Source organism: Diceros bicornis, chromosome 7, assembly GCF_020826845.1.
Source record: "Diceros bicornis minor isolate mBicDic1 chromosome 7, mDicBic1.mat.cur, whole genome shotgun sequence".
In the NCBI taxonomy this organism is placed as follows: domain Eukaryota; kingdom Metazoa; phylum Chordata; class Mammalia; order Perissodactyla; family Rhinocerotidae; genus Diceros; species Diceros bicornis.
Genome location: NC_080746.1, coordinates 49,257,187 through 49,281,022, shown reverse-complemented (window position 1 = coordinate 49,281,022; position 23,836 = coordinate 49,257,187). Strand labels below are relative to the sequence as shown.

Here is a 23,836-nt window from a genome sequence, read left to right as displayed (position 1 = left end):
ATCATCAGTGACTATAGTATATAAAAACTTGCTCAGATGTAAAAGGAAAAGCAAAACAGAGTCATTTTCCTAAACTGGCAAAATGTAACCACATTACCACAAACTGCCCTCAGAAAAAAAGAGAAATGGAGCAGAAAAAGGCCAGATTTCTCACTGGCAGTACCACAGTGGCAAATATCCCAGAACTAAGAAAAGCTGCCAAGTAGAAGAGAGAAAATTAAAGGACTTTCCAAAAAAAGCCAAGCCCAGTGCACACAGCATTCCCAACAGCTGGAGTGAGCTTCAGAAGCAACACACAGGTATAAGGTCCAGCCTTATTCTTTATTTACAGCACAGTTCAAAGTCATTAAATCGAGTACAAAAGAAATGGCTCCCATTTCCTGGACTGGCATCAGACACCCTTCCTACCAGCTGCAATTACATCATTTTTATCTATCTTCAGCTTTCCTTTTGGGAGGATAGAGGTGGGGAGTGACACACGGGCCAAAGAAACTTCAACCTCAAAACCAAAAGAAATCCTGCTTTCAGAGAAACAAAAGAAGTGACTCTCCCTCTTGTGAAAGGCAGTTGGGAACTCTGTTCTAGTTCTGAGGGCCACTGATGCTGTGGGAAAGCTGTCATGACGAGATTCTTCCTGGAGGCCGTGCAAAGATGGCGAGGACCCAGGGTGTGGGATGGCTGCCGTTGCCACCATCACCCTCTTTCTCTCTCAACCTTCGCCCCACCAAATCTAATGATAAACAAGGGAAAGTAATTACATGTAGAAAACCAAAGTGAATGGGAACGTGGGTGGAATGAACATAAAAGAAACTGAAAATGATCACAAGTTGCTCAGTGCTTCTTTCTCAGACTGCCATAGAAATTTTTGATCCACTGCTTCATGTATCTAACTTCCAAGGAGCGCGCTAATAGCACAGTCGTTGGATCAAAGGCATTGTTGGCTCGGAGATCTAGATGATGGGCCCCTTCTGGGATGGTAATTGCAACCAAGGTGTCTGTGATGTCCTTGGTTACTCCACCTCCTGACCAGGGGTCTAGGTCACCATTGCTAAGTGAGGGAAAGAAGAAAAAAATAAGACTGTTAGTTTTTCATATTTACATGCAGATAAGACAGGAGAAATCTATTGTATGTACAACATCTAAAATTATAAGCTTATAACCTGAGGAATTTGATCTGAGGATCTAATCTGTCATATAGAAAGGTGCTTCATACTGGAGTTTTAAAATATTTTTGCAACCAGTTGCAAGAAATAGGACTAGAGAAGACTGAAGCTGGCGCCTCATGAATCAAACCAGATTGTAGTGGGACTTGGAATTTAGAAGCCTGAACTCAGTGCCAGCTTCATCACTCAAAAGCCGTACGATCTTACACAAGTTATCTGACTCCCTTTCCTCATCTGTACAATACAGATAACAACGCCTACCTGATAAGGTTGTTGTAAGGGTTAAACCAGATGGTACATGTGGATGTATTCAATAAGTACAAGTGTTAGGCTCATAGGAGTCCCTCAGTCAGTGCACGTTTCGTTTTTTTCCTAGGACCCAACTACCAAAGCGATAAAGAAAAACTCCCACATTTAAAAATGCTAATTATCTCTTAGTTCTTAAAAGAAAAAACAAAACTTGCTTCTTTTTTTTTTTTAATTTTTTTTAACAATGCTTTCCTCTTAGTACAGTACTTTGGGAAATAAGGTGGTAGAACTGAAAACATTCCCCTGGATCTGGAATCAGAAAATTTGGGAATTACTCCAAGACTCTCATTTTACATTAGCTCCACAGTTAAGGAAATGCTATTAGGTTATTAATCTTGGCTGATTCACACAACACATTTCAGAATGATGTAAACAAGATCAGTCATTGAAACAGGCTATTTAGTTTAGCTGAGTAAAAAAGCTCTAGGGGCCAGCCGCACGGTGTAGTGGTTAGGCTTGGCGTGCTCCACTTTGGCGGCCTGGGTTCACAGGTTTGGATCCCAGATGCAGACCTACACAGCTTGTCAAGCCATGCTATGGTGGTGACCCACATACAAAATAGAGGAAGACTGGCACAGATGTTAGCTCAGGGTGAATCTTCCTCAACAACAGCAACAAAAAAAATACAACCACAGACAGCATCCCTAATAATATTTGTTAACAACTTTGTTGCGATATAATTTACCTACCACAAAATTCACCCATTTAAAATGTACAATTCAATGGTTTTTAGTAAGTTCTGAGTTGTGAAACCATGACTACAATCAATTTTACAACATTGCATCACCCCAGAAAGAAACTCATACTCATTGACAGGCAATCCCCATTCTCCTCCCCCACACCCCATCACTCTCAGCCCCAGGCTACCACTAATCTACTTTCTGTCTCTTTCTGCCTATTCTGAACATTTCATTTAAATGGAATTACATAGTACGTGGTCTTTTGTGATTGGCTTCTTTCACTTTGGCATAACCTTTTCAAGTTTCATCCATGTTGTAGCATGTATCAGTACATTATTCTTTTTTATTGCCAAATAATATTCCATGTATGGATATGACATATTTTATTTATCCATTCATCAGATGCACATTTGTGTTGTTTCCACTTTTTGGCTATTACGAATATTATTCCTATGAACATCTGTGTACAAGTTTTTGCATGAACGCATGTTTTCATTTCTCTTGGATATATGCCTAGGAATGGAATTTCTGATATATATGGTGACTTAACTTTTGATGAACTGACAAATTGTTTTCCAAAGCGGCTACACTATTTTACATTCCCTCCAGCAACATATCAGGGTTCCAATTTCTCTGTATCCTCGCCAATACTTATCATCTGTTGTTTTGATTATAGCCATCCTACGTGGGTATGAAATGGAGTCTCATTGTGTTTTGATTTGCATTTCCCAAATGACTGATGGTATTGAGCATTTTTTCATGTACTGATTGGCTATTTGTATACCTTTTTTGACAAAATGTCTATTCAGATATTTGCCCATTTTAAATTGGGTTATCAATTAAATCATTTGATCCATTTTGAGTTAATTTTTTGTATGGTATGAAATAGAGATCCAATTTCATTCTTTTGCATGTGAATATTCAGTTTTCCCAGGATCATTTCTTAGAAAAAAACTATTCTTTCCCCATAAATTGTCTTGGCACTCTTGTCTGAAAATCAATGGACCATAAATATAAAGGTTGACTTCTGGACTGTCACTTCTCTTCCACTGATCTATATGTCTATCTTTATGTCAGTATCACACTGTATTGATTATGATAGTTTTATAATAAGTTTGAAACCAGGAAATACAAGTTCCTCAAATCTGCTCTTCATTTTCAAGATTGTTTTGGCTATTCTGAGTCCCTCACATCTTTATATGAATTTTAAGATCAGCTTGTCAATTTCTGTAAAAAAGCCAGCTGGGATTTTGATAGGGATTGCATTGAATCTGTAGAGTAGTGACATCTTAATAATATTACTACTTCCACAAGAACATGAAATGTCTTTCCATTTCTTTAATTTACTCCAACAATATTTTGTAGTTTTCAGTGCATATGTCTTGTACTTCTTTTGTTAAACTTATTCCTAAGTATTCTATTCTTGATGCTATTGTAAATCAAATTGTTGCCTAGTATTATTAATTCCACACATACATAGACTGGTTTAGTGTTTATATAGCCTTTCACATTTGACCATTATAACAACTCTGTGAGGTAGGTTTAATTACAACTTTTTTATAGATGAGAAAACTAGTGCCCAAAGAAGTTAAAAGGTTTGCCCAAATCATTCAGCTAGAAATGGCAAATCTGAGATACAAACTCAGGTCTTGGAACCCTAGTCTAATGCTCAATTTTATACTACATTGCATTTCATGGACACTTGCTTGCTGCTGGAAATCAACAGCACATACCCTCTTGACTTGTGTGGTGCACAGTAAGAAGAGCATGAGCTTTGGGATCAGACACACCTGGGTTCCAGTCCCAGGTCTGCCCCTCATCTTCCTAAACTCATGGAAGCTTAAATTCCTCAGGATAAAATAGGGACTGAAATACCTGGATTTAAGTACCTGGCGCACGGCAGGTATTAGATCCCTTTCCCCCTGTAAGGCACCTCTTGCTGTATCTTTATCTACATTTCTCTTGAAATCACTTAGAGAACACTTGTACCTGTGTTCTGATATTTGTTTAATGCACATTCCATTTTGCTAACATTGTTACAAAGCCTAAAATAACAAATCTTCAAGGTCACATTATCAGATACATGAAATTATTCCCATAATTTGCATAATCATAAAAAAAACACTCATCTATAAGTACAATCTATATACAGATGACTACCAAATAATGTCTCTAGTCAGGACCTTTCCCCTAAACCTCAGAACCAAAACTCAGCTGTCTATTTGACATTTCTACATGGAAGTCTAATTAGACATCTCAAACTTACCAGGTCCAAAACAGAGCTCTTGATACTCCCCAACACCCAACCAGCCCCTCCCACTATCTTCCCAATCCCTTTTAATGGCAACCCTATCCTTCTAGTTGTTCAAGCTGAAAATTTTGGTGTCACTCTTCAATCTTCTCTTTCTTTCACACCCAATCCTGTCAGCCAGAAATTCAAATATATCCAGAATTTGAACACTTCTCACCACCTCCACTGACAACACTCTGGTCCAAATCACCATTATCTCGAGTCTGATAGCCTTTTAACTGATTTTCCTGCTTCTTCTCTTATCTCCCTACAATCTAATATCAACACGGCAGCCACTTGATCCTGTTAAAACCTAAATCAGATTATGTCATTCCTCTGCTCAAAACACTCCAAGTTTTCCCATCTCATTCAGAGTAAAAACCAAAGTCCTTACTAGGATCTACAAGTCTCTACATGATCTGGGCACTCAGGTGCCTCTCTGATTTCATCTCCTGCTACCCTCTCCCTCATTGACTCCACTCCAGCCACACTGTACCTGCAGCAGAGCATGCTGGGGACATTTACCTCTCAAGGCCTTTGACCTTGCTTACTCTTCTGGAGTGTTCTTACCCCACCAAACTCATGGCTAGCTAGCTCCTTATTCCAGATCATTCTTCAAAAGTCACCCATTGGTGAGGTCTTTCTTGGTCACTCTCATCTAAAATTTCAAACCTCCCCCTACCCCCCAACATTTCATAGCCCTCATCCCTGTTTTACTTTTTCTCCTTAGCACTTACCTCCTTCTGCCGTGTTTATAGGTGCTATCTTGTTTATTACCTCTTTCTCAAACTAGAACTCCTCAAGGGCAGGGATTTTTGTCTGTTTTGTTTATTACTATACCCTCAGTGCCTGGCACATGGTAGGAGACACACAAATATTCATTGCATGGAGGAAAAAAAATGTAAGTGTCTAGTTGTCTGTGGCCTTATACCAGATGCCCTACACAAAAGAGATCTATAAATACATGTATGCAGATTCAGGAACATGTAAATCACTTCAGTACTTTTTACATGGGAAAGCAGACTTGATATAAATGATTACTATAAATATAGAAAGACAGACCTTCAGCTGTGTATAGTAGTGGCAAGAACAATGAGCTAGTCAGCAGATCTAAGTTTTATTCCCTTACTAGCCACATGACTCTGGTTAAGTCACCTGACCTCTTTGAACCTCAAGTCCCACATGTATAACCCCCCAAAACTTTTTAAAGATAACGCCCCAACCTCATAGAGATACTATGAGGCCTAAGTCGAATAATATACGTGGAAGTAAGGTATAAACTATAAAATACTACACATATGTGCAGTCTTATAATTATTATTATTATCATATTCTATAAGCAAGAGAAGTGTTAATACTTCTGAGAGGTAAATGAATCGTGAAAAGGGATGTGAAAGCATTTCTCATAGAAATTTGGTCGGAAAACTAATGCAACCAATTTTCTAGGTAAATGTACAAATTAAATGAGAACATAATCATTTAGGTACATTAAATATATGTGTGTTTGAAATACAAGTTTAAATTCTCTGTTCTATTCTCACAGTTTTCTTAAAAAAAAAAATTAATTCAATTGTAACTTAGCATCACTCTTGGAAAAAAAAAAAAATCACTCCAAAAATGTACTTTTTTGGCTTTGTTAAAAACAAAAGGGAAAACTCACATGCAAAATGGGATCCTTACTTTTCAACCACCAGATAAATTTTTAAAATAAACTACACAAGGGGTTGAATTCTCTTAAGTGAACAAACAGCCTTTATCATTATTCCAATTTGACAGGACCAACCCAGATAGGAAACTCCATTATTCGCAAAACAAAAAAGCCATCCCAACAGCCACATAATAAGCAAACCGCATTTGATTTAAAAGGTCATCTGAATCAGACTAGTGGCTTAGCAACAGTGTTTGGAGTTGCTGCGAGACCCAAGATGCACATGGACTTGAATTTCTTGGTCCTAGACATGTGAAAGCTAACCAGTCACTGGGAAATTTACAAAAAAAAAAAATACTGGCTTTCATGAGAGAATCTAGATGCCTGGATAAAATCCCTACAGCTAGCCTCACTTAATTGCTGGCAACAATTAATTTGCCTGAGAAACTATGTTAAACTAACCAGCTTCTCGGACTCCCTTTTGGATTCAGATTTAAGTAACTGAGAATGACCATTAGTAAGATAATTTCTTACCAACTGGCGTTGGGGGAAGAAACAAATCTTTCCAACAAAACCACTGTGGAATTTAAAAAATTGCTGAGCTAGAGCTATTAATAGCTACTATTTACTAAGTCTTCATTCATTCAACAAATATTTACCAAGTGCTTACTATGTGTCAGGCACTCATTAGGCACAGGAGACTCAGCAGCAAACAGACAAAATCTGTGCCCTCATAGTGTTCACCTCCATGATAATCTATCTACTCCTTGAAATAACCCTGTTAGGTAGTCATTGTTTCTAACTTACATAAATAGGCAAATCGCCTGAGGCCACACAGCTAATGTGGTGAGGAAGCAGAAAGGCACCCAGTCCCCTGACTTCAAAGCCCAAGCTCTCAACTGGCAAATCTGCAATCCAGCAATTACAGTTTGATTTTTCCAATCAGAAAAGCAGTCACACTTGGCTAAGGAGAGAAGCATGAACATAAAGATACTTTGCACATGGTTCCTTGGACATTTTCTTTGAGTAATGAGGAGAAATGTTTTTTAGCTGGTAGCCACTAAGTAAACAGTATAGAGACACCTGAGGCTGCTCCTTTACTATGGGCATGTGCTTTCTTCAGAAAAGCAAGAGAATTTTGAATTTTTAAATAACTTAAAAGTTGACTTGCCACTGCAGAAAGATAAACCAGCATCTTCATATAGTCCTGCCTTTAAACTTTCACATGCCCCTGAAGCCTTCCTGAGCTTTGTATTTCATTCCTCATCCTTATCAACACCCACATTTATTGGGCATCCATTATGTGCCAGTCACTGTAGCAGGTGCTAAAGGCACAGAGATGATTAAGACAAAGCCTCTGCCATTGAGAAGTTCACAATCTCCTGAAGCAGATAGAAACACAAACAGATAATTTCCAGACAGAGTGCTAAGTGACAGACATAGGCCCTGTGGGAGCTAAGGGAGTGGGGAAAACCAAACCTCCTTGGAGGAGTCAGGGAAGGTTTCTTGGAGGATGCTGAGCCTTAAGAAAAGGAGAAAAAGAGGAAGGAACAGGACACTCAGGGACAAATAGACAGTTCCCTGTAGCTAGAACATAAAGTGCAAGGCAGAGAGTGTGCTTCTATTTATTCATTCAACACATATTTTTTGAGTATATATTATTTGCCAGGTCTTGGCCAAGTACTTCACTGGGTTAACTCTTTTAAGCATCACAACAACTCTATGGGGTGAGCAGTATTATTATTCTCATTTTACAGAGAGAAAACTGAAGACCAATAAGCTTAAGTAATTTTACTTAAGACAGCTCATTTTACCTTTGCACAGAGCTGTATGAGACGGATTGACTCCACAAAGGAAGCCATACGCATGAGTCTAAAAAGCTGAGTAGGGCTGTTGAGGACAGGACATTGTGGACGTCACTCATTCATAGGGTTGCCAGGAGTCAGAGCCGACTTGACGGCACATAACAACAGCTGTTAGCAAGTCCTTTCTTACACTGAGCTATAATTTCCACCTACTGACTTCTGTTCTATCCCCCAAACTTTTCTCACAAAATCTGCCTCCATCCCCAACAATGATGATGATGATGATTGTTATTTTGATAGCATGAGGAAAATAATATAAGAAGTCAAATGGATAACTGAAATACTTATCTGTAATGACTGAATCCAACAAAAAAGGACAATGTAGTTGACCAAAACTCATATATTAAAACCTTCATACAGGAATTTAAAGACTCCACTTTACAATTCAACTTGAACTTCAGCTTTGTAATGTCAAAGCAAAGAAGATGAGCTTAAAGTGTCAGGATGCTAGAGAAATCCATATAAATATAACATGGAGATAAGGTCCTAAAGAAAAACAGGAAATTGACAAAGTACTTCCTCCTCTGAGGGAACAAAGATGAGCTTGGAGACCTAAGGCTTGTATTTAAGCCTTTTTCAGTCCTCTCACATTTTCCTGATTTCAAACGTCCTATTTTAGCAGTTTCCTTAAACACCCTAAATAGATGTATTCGCTCAACTGTCAGTCTGTAAGGCTGAGCTGAAGAGTATCGTTTTGAGGAATCCTATTGAGGACAAGGAACACAATTTAAGGAAATTAAACAAAAAGAATCTTTAAATTTTCCATTGAAGTGTGTCACCTTTTTTTGGGCAGGTACCCTGCTGGGTAAGAAAATAGCATGAATCCAATAAGACAGAGGCTCTTTTGCAAAGTGGGCAGTGCCACCAGCCAGACCCAGAGAGTCATCCTTCACTCAAAATGGCACTCCTCACTTCTTTTTTTTTTTTTTTGTGAGGAAGATCAGCCCTGAGCTAACATCCATGCCAATCCTCCTCTTTTTGCTGAGGAAGACTGGCCCTGAGCTAACATCTATTGCCAATCCTCCTCCTTTTTTTCCCTTTTTCTCCCCAAAGCCCCAGTAGATAGTTGTATGTCGTAGTCGCACATCTTGCTAGTTGCTGTATGTGGGACGCCACCTCAGTATGGCCAGCAAGTGGTACGTCGGTGTGCGCCCGGGATCCGAACCCGGGCCTCCAGTAGCGGAGCGCACGCACCCAACTACTAAGCCATGGCGCCGGCCCCCACTCCTCACTTCTAAAAGCCATGGGCCCCGTTCCCAAGGCCACATTTGACTCTTGTTTAGAAGAGCTTATGAAAGAATGACATTTACAATTTAAACAATAGCTCCAGATTAAGAAGCATGTATGAGTATCTCTCTACTATTTCCACATAGATTTGGAGAAACTTTTTGATTAACTGGTTGCTATCTTAATAGCTGACAACCTAATGTTCAGCTAAAACATGGAAATTTTGAAGTCACAATCAGATACATGTAGAGTCTACTCAGTTAACTCTGATGTGAACCAATACCAAATATGTCACTTCTAAAGGAGCAGTGTAACCTAGAAGAACAAACATGGGTTTTGTAGTCAGACAAGCCAAGGTTGAAATCTTGCTTTTTATCACTTAGTAACTAAAACAAAGCTGGATGAGCTTTGGCAAGTGACTGAACACAGTGACCTTCACTTTCCTCCTCAGCCAAAAATGGACCATAACCACTACTTCACAGGGCTGTTCTGAGGATTCAATTAGGTGATTTATCTAAAGTGCCTCAGATAGTGCCTGGAACACAACACAATGGGCACTTCAAAAGTATTCATTGAATAAATACTGAAAAAATTTTATTATCATTAATAACAATAGTAACAATAGTAAGACAAACTGAGAACAAATGATGCTTCATTTTGTGCTGGAGAGGTTTTTTTAAAATACTTTAATTTTGTTGCTCTTGTTTTTAAACCTTTAAGCATGTTGGTAATAGAGTATAAAATCATCTCTCTTCTCAGAATCCTCTGTCTTTCAAGGAACAGGAAAACATGATGGATACTACTGCTGTATTCTATATTGTTTTATTGTCCAGCATTTTCCTGGTTCTATTTTCTCAGCTATTCTACAAATCTCTCCATCAACCAAAGTTTTTCTCTGGACCAGCAAAAACTCACCTGAAAATGATGTTTGTGTGTGAACTGATGTTTTTGCCTCCATACATAGTAGTGATCCATGAGGGCCTCGGTCTCACACCCCACTGTTTAAAACAATCATCAGAAAACTCCTGCAAGTTCCACGAGTGAGGTTCAAACATGTCATCAATACCATTACTACAAAAGGGCATGACCATTTCTGTGCAAGCCTGAAAAAACAAACCAGGAGAGAGTCCAAAGATAAAATGAAGCACAAAGAAGTTAAATTGTTCAAGGTCATACAGCTAGTAAGCAGCAAAGCTAGGGTTTGAACTCAGGCAGTCTGGCTTCAGAGCCCTTGTTCTTTACCTCTATGCCATACCACCTCGCATTACTCCTGGAAAGGCTTTGCTGAAAAGTCACAGAAGTTAGGGCTATATATTCCTTCTTTGTAAACTGCTTTCTTTCACATCTATTATCATATTTAATCCTCAAAACAACTCTGGAGGAAAGTATTAGCAGTAGTAGTAGTCTCATTGTACAGATGAAGGAACGCAGGCTCAGGGAAAGTCAAGTTAGACTCCTCTTCTTTTATGTGTCCACAGAGTGCTTCCTTTATAGGACTTATCAAGATCTATTGTAATATTAGTTTGGTTATCTATCTTTTTCACCAAGCTATATTTGATGTTAAGATCACGTCTTATTTATCTTTGTATTTTTGGAGCCTAGAAGGGCTGACACATAAGTAAGTACTCAGAATATATTTGGCAATGATTAAACACATGAATGAATGACTGAATGAATGAAGAAATTTATCCATGGTCTCACAGTATAAAGTAACAGAGTCCAGATTTGAATCCAGGTTAGCTGACAAAATCTTGTGAATTCTCTGTTACAGCTCAACCATGACCAATGAAAAGTAAGTTCCACTTGGGGAAATTATACACACTTACCTGATAGCTCCAACCCAGGGATCCCAGACTGCTAGTTGCTGTCTCTGACATATTCAGGCATCTCACCTGGCCTGAATAATTGTAATATACATTCAGCGCTTGGAAAATATTCTGCAGCAACTGTGTATCAGATACACTGGGATTTTCCAAATACTGGCACACTACCTGTCATTTTAGAGAGATAAAAGGGAGAAGAGTCAGATTATAAATATAAAATTATAGTTTAATAAAACAAAGAATAAATATGATTTGATTTGATCATAAAATAATCTTAAGCATCTGGCTTCATTGTTTGACAATTTCTATCTCTTGAGTATAATCCCCTTCATAAATGAATAAACCTTTTAAATTACTCCCCAAGCTATAGAAATAAACCAAAATCATTTGCATGCTATGCAAAGTCCTCCCCACCTGCAACTCCAGCTTCATATTCTGCTGCCTTTGCTCTAGCTTAGTAAAACCATTTCCACCACACCAAGCTCTTTCCCTCCTCTTTGCCTTTGCTCAGCCTGGAAGGCCCCTTTCCCACTCTTGCATTCCACTAATGCCTGGCAAACACCAACTCATCTTTCACAATACTCAGCTCAAGTATCACTCCTCTATGAGGCCACTGTAGCCTATGCCCTCAAGTCAGGGAGAACTAAATCACTCCCTTCTTTGTGCCTCCACTATACTCTGTGCCTATTTCTATCAGAGTCCCTGTAACACTGTACCATATTCATTTGATTCCCTCAGCACTTAGCAAAGTATCTGGCAACTAAACGTTGGCTGAATAAATGACATTTTTATGAAAATGCAAAATTTACAAAATTTCTTATGGAAAAACTACACCAAGCTCCAACATCTCTGGTGTGTGATAAGAAGCACATCAGGCAGTTCCTCAGCTTCCCAATACTCCTATCACTAGACTATAATCAGTGCCTGAAATTCTAGACTAAAAACCACAGGAATACTCAAGGTTGGGAGCAAAGGCAGGGACTGACTAGACAGGAGCATGGGGAACTTCTGGGGTACAGAAATATTCCATATCTTCATAGAAGACTGGGTTACACAACAAATAGAACATTTGTGCATTTCACTGTATGTAAATTTTATCTAAAAAAAATCATAAACAAATATTGAGCTCTAGTTAATGATGTCAAAGCTAAAGTACTTAGGAGGAAGTGTATTGACGTCTGCAACTTACTTTGAAATCTATTTAAAAAATAAGATGGAATGAAGGATAGATAGAAGGATGGATAGGTGAATATATATGTGATATATCAAATATAGCAAATATAGAATTTAATTTATAGAATTTAAGTGGTAGGTTTATGAGTGTTCACTGTCCAATTATTTCAACTTTTCTGTGTTTGAAATTTTTCACAGTAAAATGTTGGGGAAAAATCACAGGCAATGGAATCATAACTGAATAACATAACAACAACAATAGCTACTGATTATTGAGCCCTGGGTTAACAAGCATCACATCATTTAATCCTCAAACAATCCTATCAGATATATTATCATCCACTATTTACATGAAGAAACTGATTCTTAGGTTAAATCACTTTATTCAAGGTCCTCCAGCTAGTAAATGGTAGGACCTAGATTCAACCCCAAGTCTCTCTGGTAATGAAATATACATCTTATCCGTTATGCTACACAGCTTAGGTAGTATCCTCTTGTAAAACTGCAAATAGCCCAAATGGCAAGGAAAACACATTAGGTTTGCATCCTCTATTAACATCTTGACATGAATTCAGTGATGTGATCCTTTCTCCTCTCTTATGGAAAATATATATACAACAGGCAAGTTTTGACAAGAAAGAGACGAGTCCAGAGAAGAAAGAACCAAGAAAGAAAGAGCCCAGTTACCCCACTCCAGAGAGAGATTCTGGGCAGCAGGAGCAACAAGGCCTGGGCTGGGGATGTGCTCCTAGCCAGGAAAGGAGGACACTGAGAAAGAATGTGAGCGGCCGCAAACAAACCCAGCCTCTCTTCACAGTTCTTCCTAGGACCAGTTTCCAGCAACACCTTCCTGAAAAAAAGGTAAACTTGAAAAGGCAGAGGAAGTGAATCATAGGGAAAATTCAATGCCTTCCCCCAAATGTGTTCAGAACAACAGTATTTCTATGGAATATTACATGGTACTTCGTGAAAAAAAGGTTTCATAGTCAAACAATTTTAGGAAATGTTGAATTAGCAAATGTAAACAGTTTTCTCTACTGAGGACTTCTCAGAGCCTTTAACATGCTCAACTGCAATGTGACTTTCCAAAAGGGAGACAGAGTGTACATTATTCTCAGTAAGCTTTGGGAAATGCTGAGTGTAAGAAAAGTCAGAAACGAAGATGTCCAAATAACTGGATATACCTCACAGAAATAATTGTGAGGTCATAAGGGGTGGGGGATGCATATAGGGTTTAGGGTATACATAAAGAAACAGAATTGAGCTAAACTGCGAGTTTTGCAAACCTATCAAGCCTAAAACAATAAGGAAATGCAAGTTGAAAAAAGGCAAAACAGTGTTTTTTTTGTTTTTTTTTTTTGCGAGGAGATCAGCCCTGAGCTAACATCCGCCAATCCTCCTCCTTTTTTGCTGAGGAAGACGGCCCCGGGCCAACATCGGTGCCCATCTTCCTCCACTTTACACGGGACGCCACCACAGCATGGCTTACCAAGCAGTGCGTCGGTGCGCGCCCGGGATCCGAACCAGCGAACCCCGGGTCGCCGCAGCGGAGCGCGCGCACCTAACCGCTTGCGCCACCGGGCCGGCCCGCAAAACAGTGTTTTACTATTCTGACAACACTCGACTATTCATGGTAAATCAAAAAACTCCTAATTGCATGGCGCTTTCCTCAGAAAATGTTCCTAAGAAATCTGCCAATCAGAAATACTCAAGAAAATATGGAAATCAAGAACCAATCACAGATTTTATTAAACTATCTATTGCTAACAGTTGATCAGCATTCTTTCCTGAATATGGACACCAACAGAGGACTCAGTTCTTTCAAAATGCAGTATAAAACTACGGAATAGACCCAGGGAAGGCAGAGAAGAGCACCATGTTCAAGCACAGCATGGCGCAGGAGGTAGGGTGACAACACAAGCTGGGCAGGGGGAAAAGGGGGTACTGCTACTCAGTAACAAGTGGCCTAAAACTCTGGAAAAGAACAGTAGCAAGTGAGTGTGACTCACATGCTGGCATCAGATCCCTTCTCAGAGCTAGAACACTGGGCCTCTGTCAGGCAAAGAAAAGGAGTCCCCATGAATAGCCATCTCTGCAAACAGCAGTTACTGTCACTCCTTAAAAGACACAAGCATGGCTGGAGACCGGCACCGGCTGACAATTCTTGGGTTTCGGCAGCCCCAGTTACATAGAACATCACAGTCAGAAACCTGGCCTCTGCTGATAGAAATTCCATGTCAGATTAAGGGCAATCCTGAGCCTACCGTCCTCTCTGAAGTCAGAGCACCGTTGGAGTACTGGGTCCAGTTCTAAGCACCACACTTCAAGAAGGACACTGACCAACATGAGAAAATCTAGAGTGGAGCAATCAGGATGGGGAGTTGAGGAATAGTTGAAGAAGCGCAACAAGTGGTCATTTGTATCACTCCCAATCTTTTTATTACAAATAAGGCCACAAATAAATATCCTTGGGGCTAAATCTTTACATATACCCTTAATTGTTTTCTTAAGATAAATTCTTAGAGGAATGACTGGTTCAAAGGAAATAAACATTTTAAGGGCTTTGCTACATCCTATGAAACTGCCTTATAGAAAGGAAGTACCAACTTGTAACTCTACCTACTAGACAGAATGCCTGAAAAATAGCAATTAAAATTTGTTTGCAAAATATTTGCAAATTTACTAAGGTAATTTTGTCATTTTAGGTGGTGCTAAAGTTCCTTTCTAACTCAAAGATTCTGTGAGTCCAAGTATTATCCTCTAGCATAAAAAACACAATATCTGTGTATCTCTTTGTACTTCCTTAACAATTCCGGTAGCAAAGAATGAAGTTTTCCAAAAAATACTGAAGTCATACTAGCAAAACCTCAGCACTATTCCCATGCTTATTCCAAGACTGTAGTAATTCAAAAGGAGATAGTCATATGCTTTTATTAAAGATCTATAGGACGCACAAAACATGTATATGAATGTTAAGTTGAACTATATGAAATTGCCATGTTTATAAGTCAAACAGTCAAATATCGGCATATTTGCTTCAACCTCATATAATACTCACTTCAGCTTAAGCCTGATAATTTGCAGATACTACCCACTTGATGAGGGCAAGCACTTGTTCTGTTGATTGTTTACTTAGGGACTGTGATCTAATCAGACAACAAGGAAAGAGTCCCTGCCAACCACTTCCATCCAAAATACACAACACCAAAGTAGCTTACTATAATTTCTATTTATTTTGTGGACACTAACAAACAACATCTTCTGAACAATTTCTATATAAGGCATAGCATTCCTACTTATGCCATAAATTCACTGTTAAGGGGGCAGCTGAGGCTGCTAGTACAACTACTGAATGTTCCTTGAGGTCAGGTACTCCTACAATGACCCAGGGAGAAACAGATAACGACCATCCCCAGTTCACAGAGGAGGCAACAAGTCAGAGAGGCCTGGCTACAGATACACAATTTAAAAACTGTGAATATAGGTTCTGAACCCAGACTTTGGCCACAAAATCCCAGTATAACAATCTGTCTCCTGATATTATATAATAACAATAATAGCTATTGCTATTATTATTATATAACTAGCATTGATTCAGTGCTTACTATACACCAGGTCCTATTAAATCCTCATAATGACCCTAAAAAACATTACAATTATTATTATCCGCATTTTGCAGATGAGGAAACTAAGCACAGAGAGGTTAAGAAACTGGCCCTCAGCTACACAGCCAGGAAGTGGCTGGGCTGGGATTCAAATGCAGACTCACTACGAAGCTTCCATTTGTGACTACTACACTACATACCCTCAACTTTGAGGTTATAACGTAAGAGACAAATAACAACACAAACAGTGCCTAAATATACCTGTATTCTCATGCTTAACTTTTTAAACAAATATTGTTTTTATTCTTAGATTTTCTTTATATATTTCTAAGTTTATTTGTTTTAGGTAAAAACTTAGGTAGAAGGGATTCTGTGGCAACATAAAATCATAAAACTTTCTATTTCCTAGAATGAAAGTGAACATTCAAGAAAAACTTAAAAGAACATTAGAAGCCCATTTTAATAATTCTGGTTTTAAAGAGTGTAGAAACTGTGGAGATAGTATAACATACCAACCTTAGTACCAAATTAATCAGCTTTGCACACAAATACTTAGGTTCTGCCCTTTGACCCCATGTACACCACAGAAAGTAAAGATAACAATTTGTTTAAAAGCTTTAAGTGTCCTCTACCTATGAGAATAAGCACTTGAATAACAGAAAGAAAAAGGAAGCAAAAAAAATTTTTTTAAAGAGAAAGGATAGAAGATAGGTTAAAAAAAAAAAAAGACCAATCTCCTCTCAGAGAGTATGGTCCATCCACATTAGAGAAAGGATTAAGCAGATACATTCAGCTTTTCTAACAGATTTTCTTTCTCTAAGGCTTCAATACCCCTCTCACACTCACTCAGATAATCACATTAGTTTTGTCATTAAAAGCTCCCTTTTCATAGAATGCACCTAAACCGCTTAAACCACCCAGAGAGGTCGAATACATTATCAAACAAACACCAAGACAAACGGAAGAGATTTTCCTCCTTATGTCTTATTATTTCACATCATCTATCTGTATGCTCAGAAGGCTAAGCCAAAAGATTTGGTGAGCTATCAGCTGAAAAATGATTCCAAAATAAACAAACTCTACAGTATCCTTTAAAACTACTCTTTAAGCTAAAGAGACCTAGTCGTTTTTATGCTGACAGAGCAGTCAAATGACAGAGGGGTATTCTATTTTCCTTTTCTCTTCTTCCTTGTGTTCTATCAGCCAAGTCCATGATTATTTCTGCATGAATGTTGCAGCTTCTGTTACCAGTAAACAAAAGCAAATGGAGTCTGAGCGTGCAAAGACCAAAGACAAATTAAAAAGAACGATACTTGAGTTGACACGGAAAATGGCATTCAGTCGCTGCCTATGGATCCTTCAGAACTGTACAAGGTCCAGGCAGAATTGGAAATCTCCTGCTTTTTTCATTACCCAACTGTTACATATTGTCTCAGCATCATAAGCCTGAGTTACGGACTCAAAAAAGGACGGCTGTTTGTCAGCCCTTTAAAAAGGAGGAAGTGTATCAGAGGGAGGAGGAGCCCTGGTTAAATGGAACTAGCCAAGTGAAAGAGCGGTCCCCAACCGGGTAGTGTTCCAGGGATTAGTGGGTTGGGAGAACAGAGAGGGGGTCAAGAAAGGAAAAACAGAATGAACAGTGAAAGAAAGTGATCTGAAGCTAAAAGTTTGGGAGGGAGATATGTAGTGGAAAAATTCTAAAATCAGATAGGATGAAACAGGAGATGGATGTAGGCAATGGAAGTTTCTCAAGCAAGACGCAAAGAGAGATTACTTTTGGTGGGATGTAGGCAGGAAACAGAATCATAAATATATTATAAGTAACCAAGAATTCCTTAATATATCAAAAGAAAGGATGAAGTCGGTAAGAAATAACTGAAGAAAATAACTAGTCCTGGATAAAAGAAGTAAAAGGTGACTGTGGGGCAAAGACACAAAGTTATCGTGCCTTAAAAATAAACTTTTATAATGTACATATACAAAAGGTAAAAGAAGGATTGTGCTAAATCGAAACAGATGATAAAATGTTTGAGATATACTCCATTGGTTTTGAGTGTTTATTTAGGAGAGAGAAAGGGGAGAATATTTATTTACATTTAAGACTCAATAGCAAAATATCTCAAAAAGAACATTAAACAAGTGGGGAGAATATCAAAGTTAGACTGTTCAATGTTCCAAATCACTCACAAACAAACACTAAACAGCTGTATTCCTCTGGCTTTTTTTCTAAATCAGAGGTCAGCAAACTACAACCCCCAGGCCAAATCCAGCCCACTGCCTGTTTTATAAATAAAGTATTATTGAAACATAGTCATCCTCATTCATTTATATATTGTTTATGGCTACTTTTTTGCTACAGCTGCAGAGTTGAGTAACTGTGACAGAAACTGGATGGCCCACAAAGCCTAAAATATTTACTATCTAGTCCTTTACAGACACTTGACCAACCCCTGTTCTAAATAACAGGGGAATTCTCTGTATGTTTTTTTTTTTTTTATAATTTTATTTATTGATTGATTTTTCCCCCAAAGCCCCAGTAGATAGTTGTGTGTCATAGCTGCACATCCTTCTAGTTGCTGTATGTGGGACGCGGCCTCAGCATGGCCGGAGAAGCGGTGCGTCGCTGCGCACCCGGGATCCGAACCCAGGCCGCCAACAGCGGAGCGCACACACTTAACCGCTAAGCCACGGGGCCGGCCCTCTCTGTATGTTTTTATCATCCGACAATCATTTGTTCTTCAAATGGGCATAAAGATGCAAATGTAATTCTCACTTTGTACACAGAGTAGAGTTAAATCTGATAGCTATCACATTGTGGCTAGCAATCCAGCCAAACCTCAGTCAAGTCTTCTCCTCATCCAGTACAATGTGGTAGAAGATCATAATTCTCTGAACAACGGCAGACTCAAGTTCAAATCCCACTTCTACCACCTATTAGTTCAGTTTAAATTTCCTCTCCATAAAACTGGGATTATACCTCTTTTTCCCCACAGTATTTTTGTGAGGATTAAATGAGATAGTGTATATAAAATGCTTTGGAAATAGTAAGATAATATAGAAGGATAAGGCATTATTAACAAATAGACATTTATGGAGAGTATTTGGTTACGATTTATTTTTTTCTCATTGTTGTGATCCAAGTTTTCTTCCCACGAAAGAGATTCGCTCTTTTAAATAACTTTTTATTGTCAAAATTCAATTTAATTCAATACACATTTACCTTTGGCCTGCTATGTGCAAGACACCCACTGGTCATTCTACTTTTAAGATGAAGAAAAATATCTCTAATAGCAAATAACCTGTTCCACTTGGATTACAGAGTTTTAAGCAAGGTGCGCATTTAATAGTTCAAAGGAACGGTTATATTAAAAGTACTTTTGAAACCTGGTTCTCATTACCAATTCTATTTATATTTCCAGCACTCATTCTAGCTGTAGAGTCAGTTATATTCTCTAAACTTAATTACCATCAGTCGACCAACCTTTGTTTTTAAAATTAATAGGAACGGTCTTTATAAAGGAATGCTTAAAAAGAGCATACACAATAAACAATTTTGGCATGAAAAGAACATTAAAATTTATGGTATAATGTGTCTTTACACTTTCTAGAGTGTTTTTACTTCCAATATTTTATTTGATCCTCAGCAAATAAACCCTATCGAGTATGTAAGTATCGTTATCCCATTCTGCAGAGGAAGACATGGAGGCTTGGGGAAGACGAGCACCTTGCTCGAGATCGCACAGCTAGTAAACGGTAGATCTGGATCAAACCTTCACCTTCAAGATCCAAGTTGGTGCTCTTTCCACTCCACCATGCTGCACAGGGATCACCCATTTATGACGTGTGTAGCACTCAAACATGTTAGCAGTTGACTAAATCATAGTACTATGACAACAGCTGCCACTTACTAAGCACTGACCATGTATTATATAGATCTATGTGTCTCACATCTATCACAAAGATTAGGTAAATTGTGTATGTAGAGTGTACAGCAAAGGACTTGGCACATAGTAATTATTCAATTAACAGCAACTATTGGTCTTATTTCTAATTCATATAACTCTGTAACCTATGCATTTTATCTCTATTATTCAAATGAGGAAACTGAGGTTCAGAAAAATTAAGTAACACATCCAAGGTTAAGTAAACAGAAAGTGACAGAAGCCAGGATTCTAGCCCGGTATGACTAACTCCAGAGACTCTATGTCAATGGGACTTCCTCTGATGCTGAAAGTCAGAGAATACACACACACAAAAATGAGAAATATGTTATTAAAAGTGATAAAAGGACATTTTCCTGTTACCTTGATAGGCCAAGCAGGCAAAGGCTGTAAAAAGTTAGACTCGTAAGGGTAGTCCACCATTGCCAGGTTTACCCAGGTTTCAGAGATCCAGTCTTTCAAGTGCTGGACATCCTGAGAATTTGTTAATGGGCTGCATAAGTGAAGGGCTTCAGAAAGCCAATGCAAGCCAGTGCCTGAGAAAAGAATCACATTGTTGGAATCTAAAAAACACTACTGAAGAGAAGAATTACAGACCATTTATTCTTCACTTGGTATTTTAGAAAACTCAATCTTCTACCATTTCTCCAAGAATGTTTTTTTAACATTCAATAAAATATTTTTAGAGCAACTGGATAATCCCATAACAGACAAGTTGCCTATCCTCATGCAGCTTACCAGAATTAGTATTCATAATTATTCCCCTTTAAAAATACTATTGGAATAAACAAATGGAACACTATAGAGCAATGGGAATGCATAAACTACAGCTAAATAAAACAAAAGGATATATCTGACAAACACAGCATTGAGAAAAAGACAGCAGACCAAAAAATACATATTATGCAATTCCAATTACTAAAAAATGCAAAAGCAAAATGAACCTATGATTCTAGAATTCAGGATAGTGATTAGCCTGGGAGGTGCAGAGGTAGTGACTGGAAAGGGCACGAGGGGATTTCTTGATCTAGATGCTGATTACACCATATATTTGCTTTGTGAAAATTCATCAAGCAATGTATTTTAATTTGTGTGCCTTTCTGTATGTTATACTTAAAATAAAAAGTTTACTGAAAAAGTGGAAGTGTTGAATTTAACAAGTGAAAGGTTAAAAAAATCCATGACTTGGGGCTGGCCCGGCGGCATAGCAGTTAAGTTTGTGCACTCCACTGTAGCGGCCCGGGGTTCCCAGGTTCAGACCCCGGTCGCGCACCAATGCACCGCTTGTCAAGCCACACTGTGGCGGCGTCCCATATACAGTAGAGGAAGATGGGCACAGATGTTAGCCCAGGGCCAATCTTCCTTACCAAAAAGAGGAGGATTGGCATCGGATGTTAGCTCAGGGCTGATCTTCCTCACAAAAAAAAAAAAAACAAAGAAAGGAAAAATCCATGACTTCATTGTCTTATTTAACGCTTACCTGTACTTGCGAGTCGATTAATGGCATCCCAGGACTTGTGGATGCTCTCTGAACAATTTGGGCCACTTTTCCTAAAATCTCTAGTTACAATCTCCATAAATACACCACAAGGTACCATATCCTCAAACTGCCAGATGGGGGCAGAGGCCGCAAGAGCTCTAAATGGTAAGAAAAACAAATAGGGAAAAAAGGAAAAAAATGTACCTTAGTGAATTCAAGTTCTAAAATTGAAACTGATATTGAACAAAAATGCTAAGAAAAATAATATAACTGTTAATGAGATAGAAACTAGAAATCTCAGTACAATAGGATGGAATATGTTTTACCCAAAACAAATCTCTAAATTTGCCTTGACAATCATTAAGAAGTGTTCATGTCCAACATAAATGCACTTACCCAACCACCATATGAGGATATTTCATCCGGAACCAGGCTGCAAGCATGCCACCGTAAGAGCCCCCTAGGGCAATGACAGGTTGATTTTTAGCTCCTGGGATTGTTCTTTTCAAGTGTTTGATTAACTCCGCAAAATCAGCCAGAGCTTGTTCTGATGTCAGAAAATTCAAGTGCGTGGAATCCTAAACAAAAATAACAAAGAACACGGGTATAAATGTGCACATAATAGCAGCTTAGGCATAGCATAGATCCCGAAAAAAGTCAGTCAGGTAAGCTCTTCTCCAAATAGAATTTCTAGGCAATTGAGTTAAAATGCCCAGTCAGAGCAATAGCAATGCTGATTTAAACAACTCATGAAAAAAGCGATTTTAAGTTTGTGGGAAGAAGAAAATGTATTTTGCATTCAAATATAATTTCTATTAAATGCCATTTACCAAAGACCTTGTTAAGATTGTAGAAAGAATAGAAACAAAATGTAAGTAATATTTAACAGCAAATGTGATGAAATACAATACTAAGCTTAACAGACAACTATTGTATTATAACTTCTATTTCAAATCTTGACACATGTAAAATGGCTATCATATGGGAAAAGGTAAACTAAATCTTGCAGAAAATTGAAATAAGAATCATCATTAAAAATAAAATTCATCCTTCCTCAACAGAAAGATTATTATTATGTCCATTATACCAACAACTGGAAAAAATCAGCCTGCCTGTTGTAAACAACTACATAATTGGAGTTAAAAAAAAACAACTATTTTCAGGCATTGGACAACAGGCAACACAAGGCATTGATCCCTGAAAGAAAGAAAACTCATAAAGTAAGTTCCATGATCATCTAGCTCTCTGCCTAGGGGCAGTTTCCTCCTTGCAATGTTAGGAGGTGGAGCTCAAACAGAGTCCTGCTGACTTGAGGAGGCTAATGAAGTGTCTCCCTTTAAAAGGTGAAGCCTAATTCCTCTCCCTTTGAACTTGGGCTGGACTTAGTGACTTGGTTCTAATGAACAGAATGTGGCAAAAGTGATGACAGTGACTTTCAATGTTAGGTCATAAAAAACACTGCAGTTTCCACCTTGCTCTCTTGGCTTGCCAACTTCGAGGGAATTCAGCCACCATGTCATGAGGCCACTCAAGTAGGCTTTTGGAGAAGCCCAGGAGGAGACAAACTGAAGCCTCTTGCCAACACCCAGCACCAGTTTGTCATTCATGTGGATCCTCCAGCCCCAGTCAAGCCTTCAGACGACTGTAGCACCAGCTAACACCTTAACCTTATGAGACCCCCTGAAACAGAATCACCTAGCTCAGCCACTCTTAATTCTTTACCCACAGGAATTGTGAGATAATAAATGTTTATTGTTAGTTTAAGCCACTAAGGTTTGAGGTATAATTGTTATGTAGCAATAGATAACTAATACAGTTACATACCTATTAGGCTACCCTGTCTGACCTTCATGCTTTGGTCTCACTACTCTGTTTGACTTCTTCCATCATTTGGTACCTTCCAGAATCACACAGTTCCCATGTTTCCTGTGTATGTCATCTACTCTTTTAGCCTTCCCCTTATCCAAGATGTATGCTTTCTGACTTCTTACCTCCTCTTTGTCTGTCACTATTCCTTACTTACAGTTATCATGAGACTATGTGTAGTTGAATGCAAGTTTTTTTCTATTCCTCACATAATATTTGTAATATCCCTTATACTACTGACAAATTTTGTAAGCACATGAAAGAAAAAAGCATATCAAAGAGAGCCCTTAGCTCCATTTTGCTAATAAAGTATGAACCACAGAGACCTAGAAGATGTTAGGTTTCTATCTGCAACAAGCTGAATGCTTCCTGGGGGTTTCAGGACCTGTCAGCTCCCCTACCCTAATCAGATAATTATGCAAAAGAAAAAGCTAAAGAATAGAGTTTCCCATGCAGCACAATAATTATCAGCAAATTGTTCTGCTTTTCATTTATAACACAAAGTCTATTTTATTTACTTTATTTATTCAGAAGATGAGATAATAAAACCTCTGAGAACAAAAATAAAAACTCCTTCCAAAGCAGGCAGCCTAGAAAATGATTGACCCCAAGTTCTTCTAACTCAGAGTTCCCTGAAAGCACGGTATGTATGATGGTGATACGTATGATGATCTTAGGTAGTACAAAAACATTTTTTAATTTAATATTTATTGTTTTATTTCAGTGTAATTTAGAAAAAAAATAACTAGTACATAAAGCCCCTTTA

General features: G+C 38.3%; 1 protein-coding gene across 1 annotated transcript in view; it reads right to left on the bottom strand.

Annotated features, from left to right (window-relative positions):
• Window positions 1–302: 302 nt before the first annotated feature.
• PRCP (prolylcarboxypeptidase) overlaps window positions 303–23,836 on the bottom strand; it is a 60,092-nt gene continuing 36,558 nt past the window's right edge. The window contains exons 5-10 of the mRNA XM_058545513.1: window positions 21,601–21,782; window positions 21,205–21,362; window positions 20,088–20,260; window positions 11,009–11,173; window positions 10,098–10,285; window positions 303–1,048 (exon numbers count right to left, since the gene is read on the bottom strand). Coding sequence (XP_058401496.1) covers window positions 832–1,048; window positions 10,098–10,285; window positions 11,009–11,173; window positions 20,088–20,260; window positions 21,205–21,362; window positions 21,601–21,782 — 1,083 coding nt within the window. The 3' untranslated portion in view covers window positions 303–831. The remainder of the gene's footprint in view (window positions 1,049–10,097; window positions 10,286–11,008; window positions 11,174–20,087; window positions 20,261–21,204; window positions 21,363–21,600; window positions 21,783–23,836) is intronic.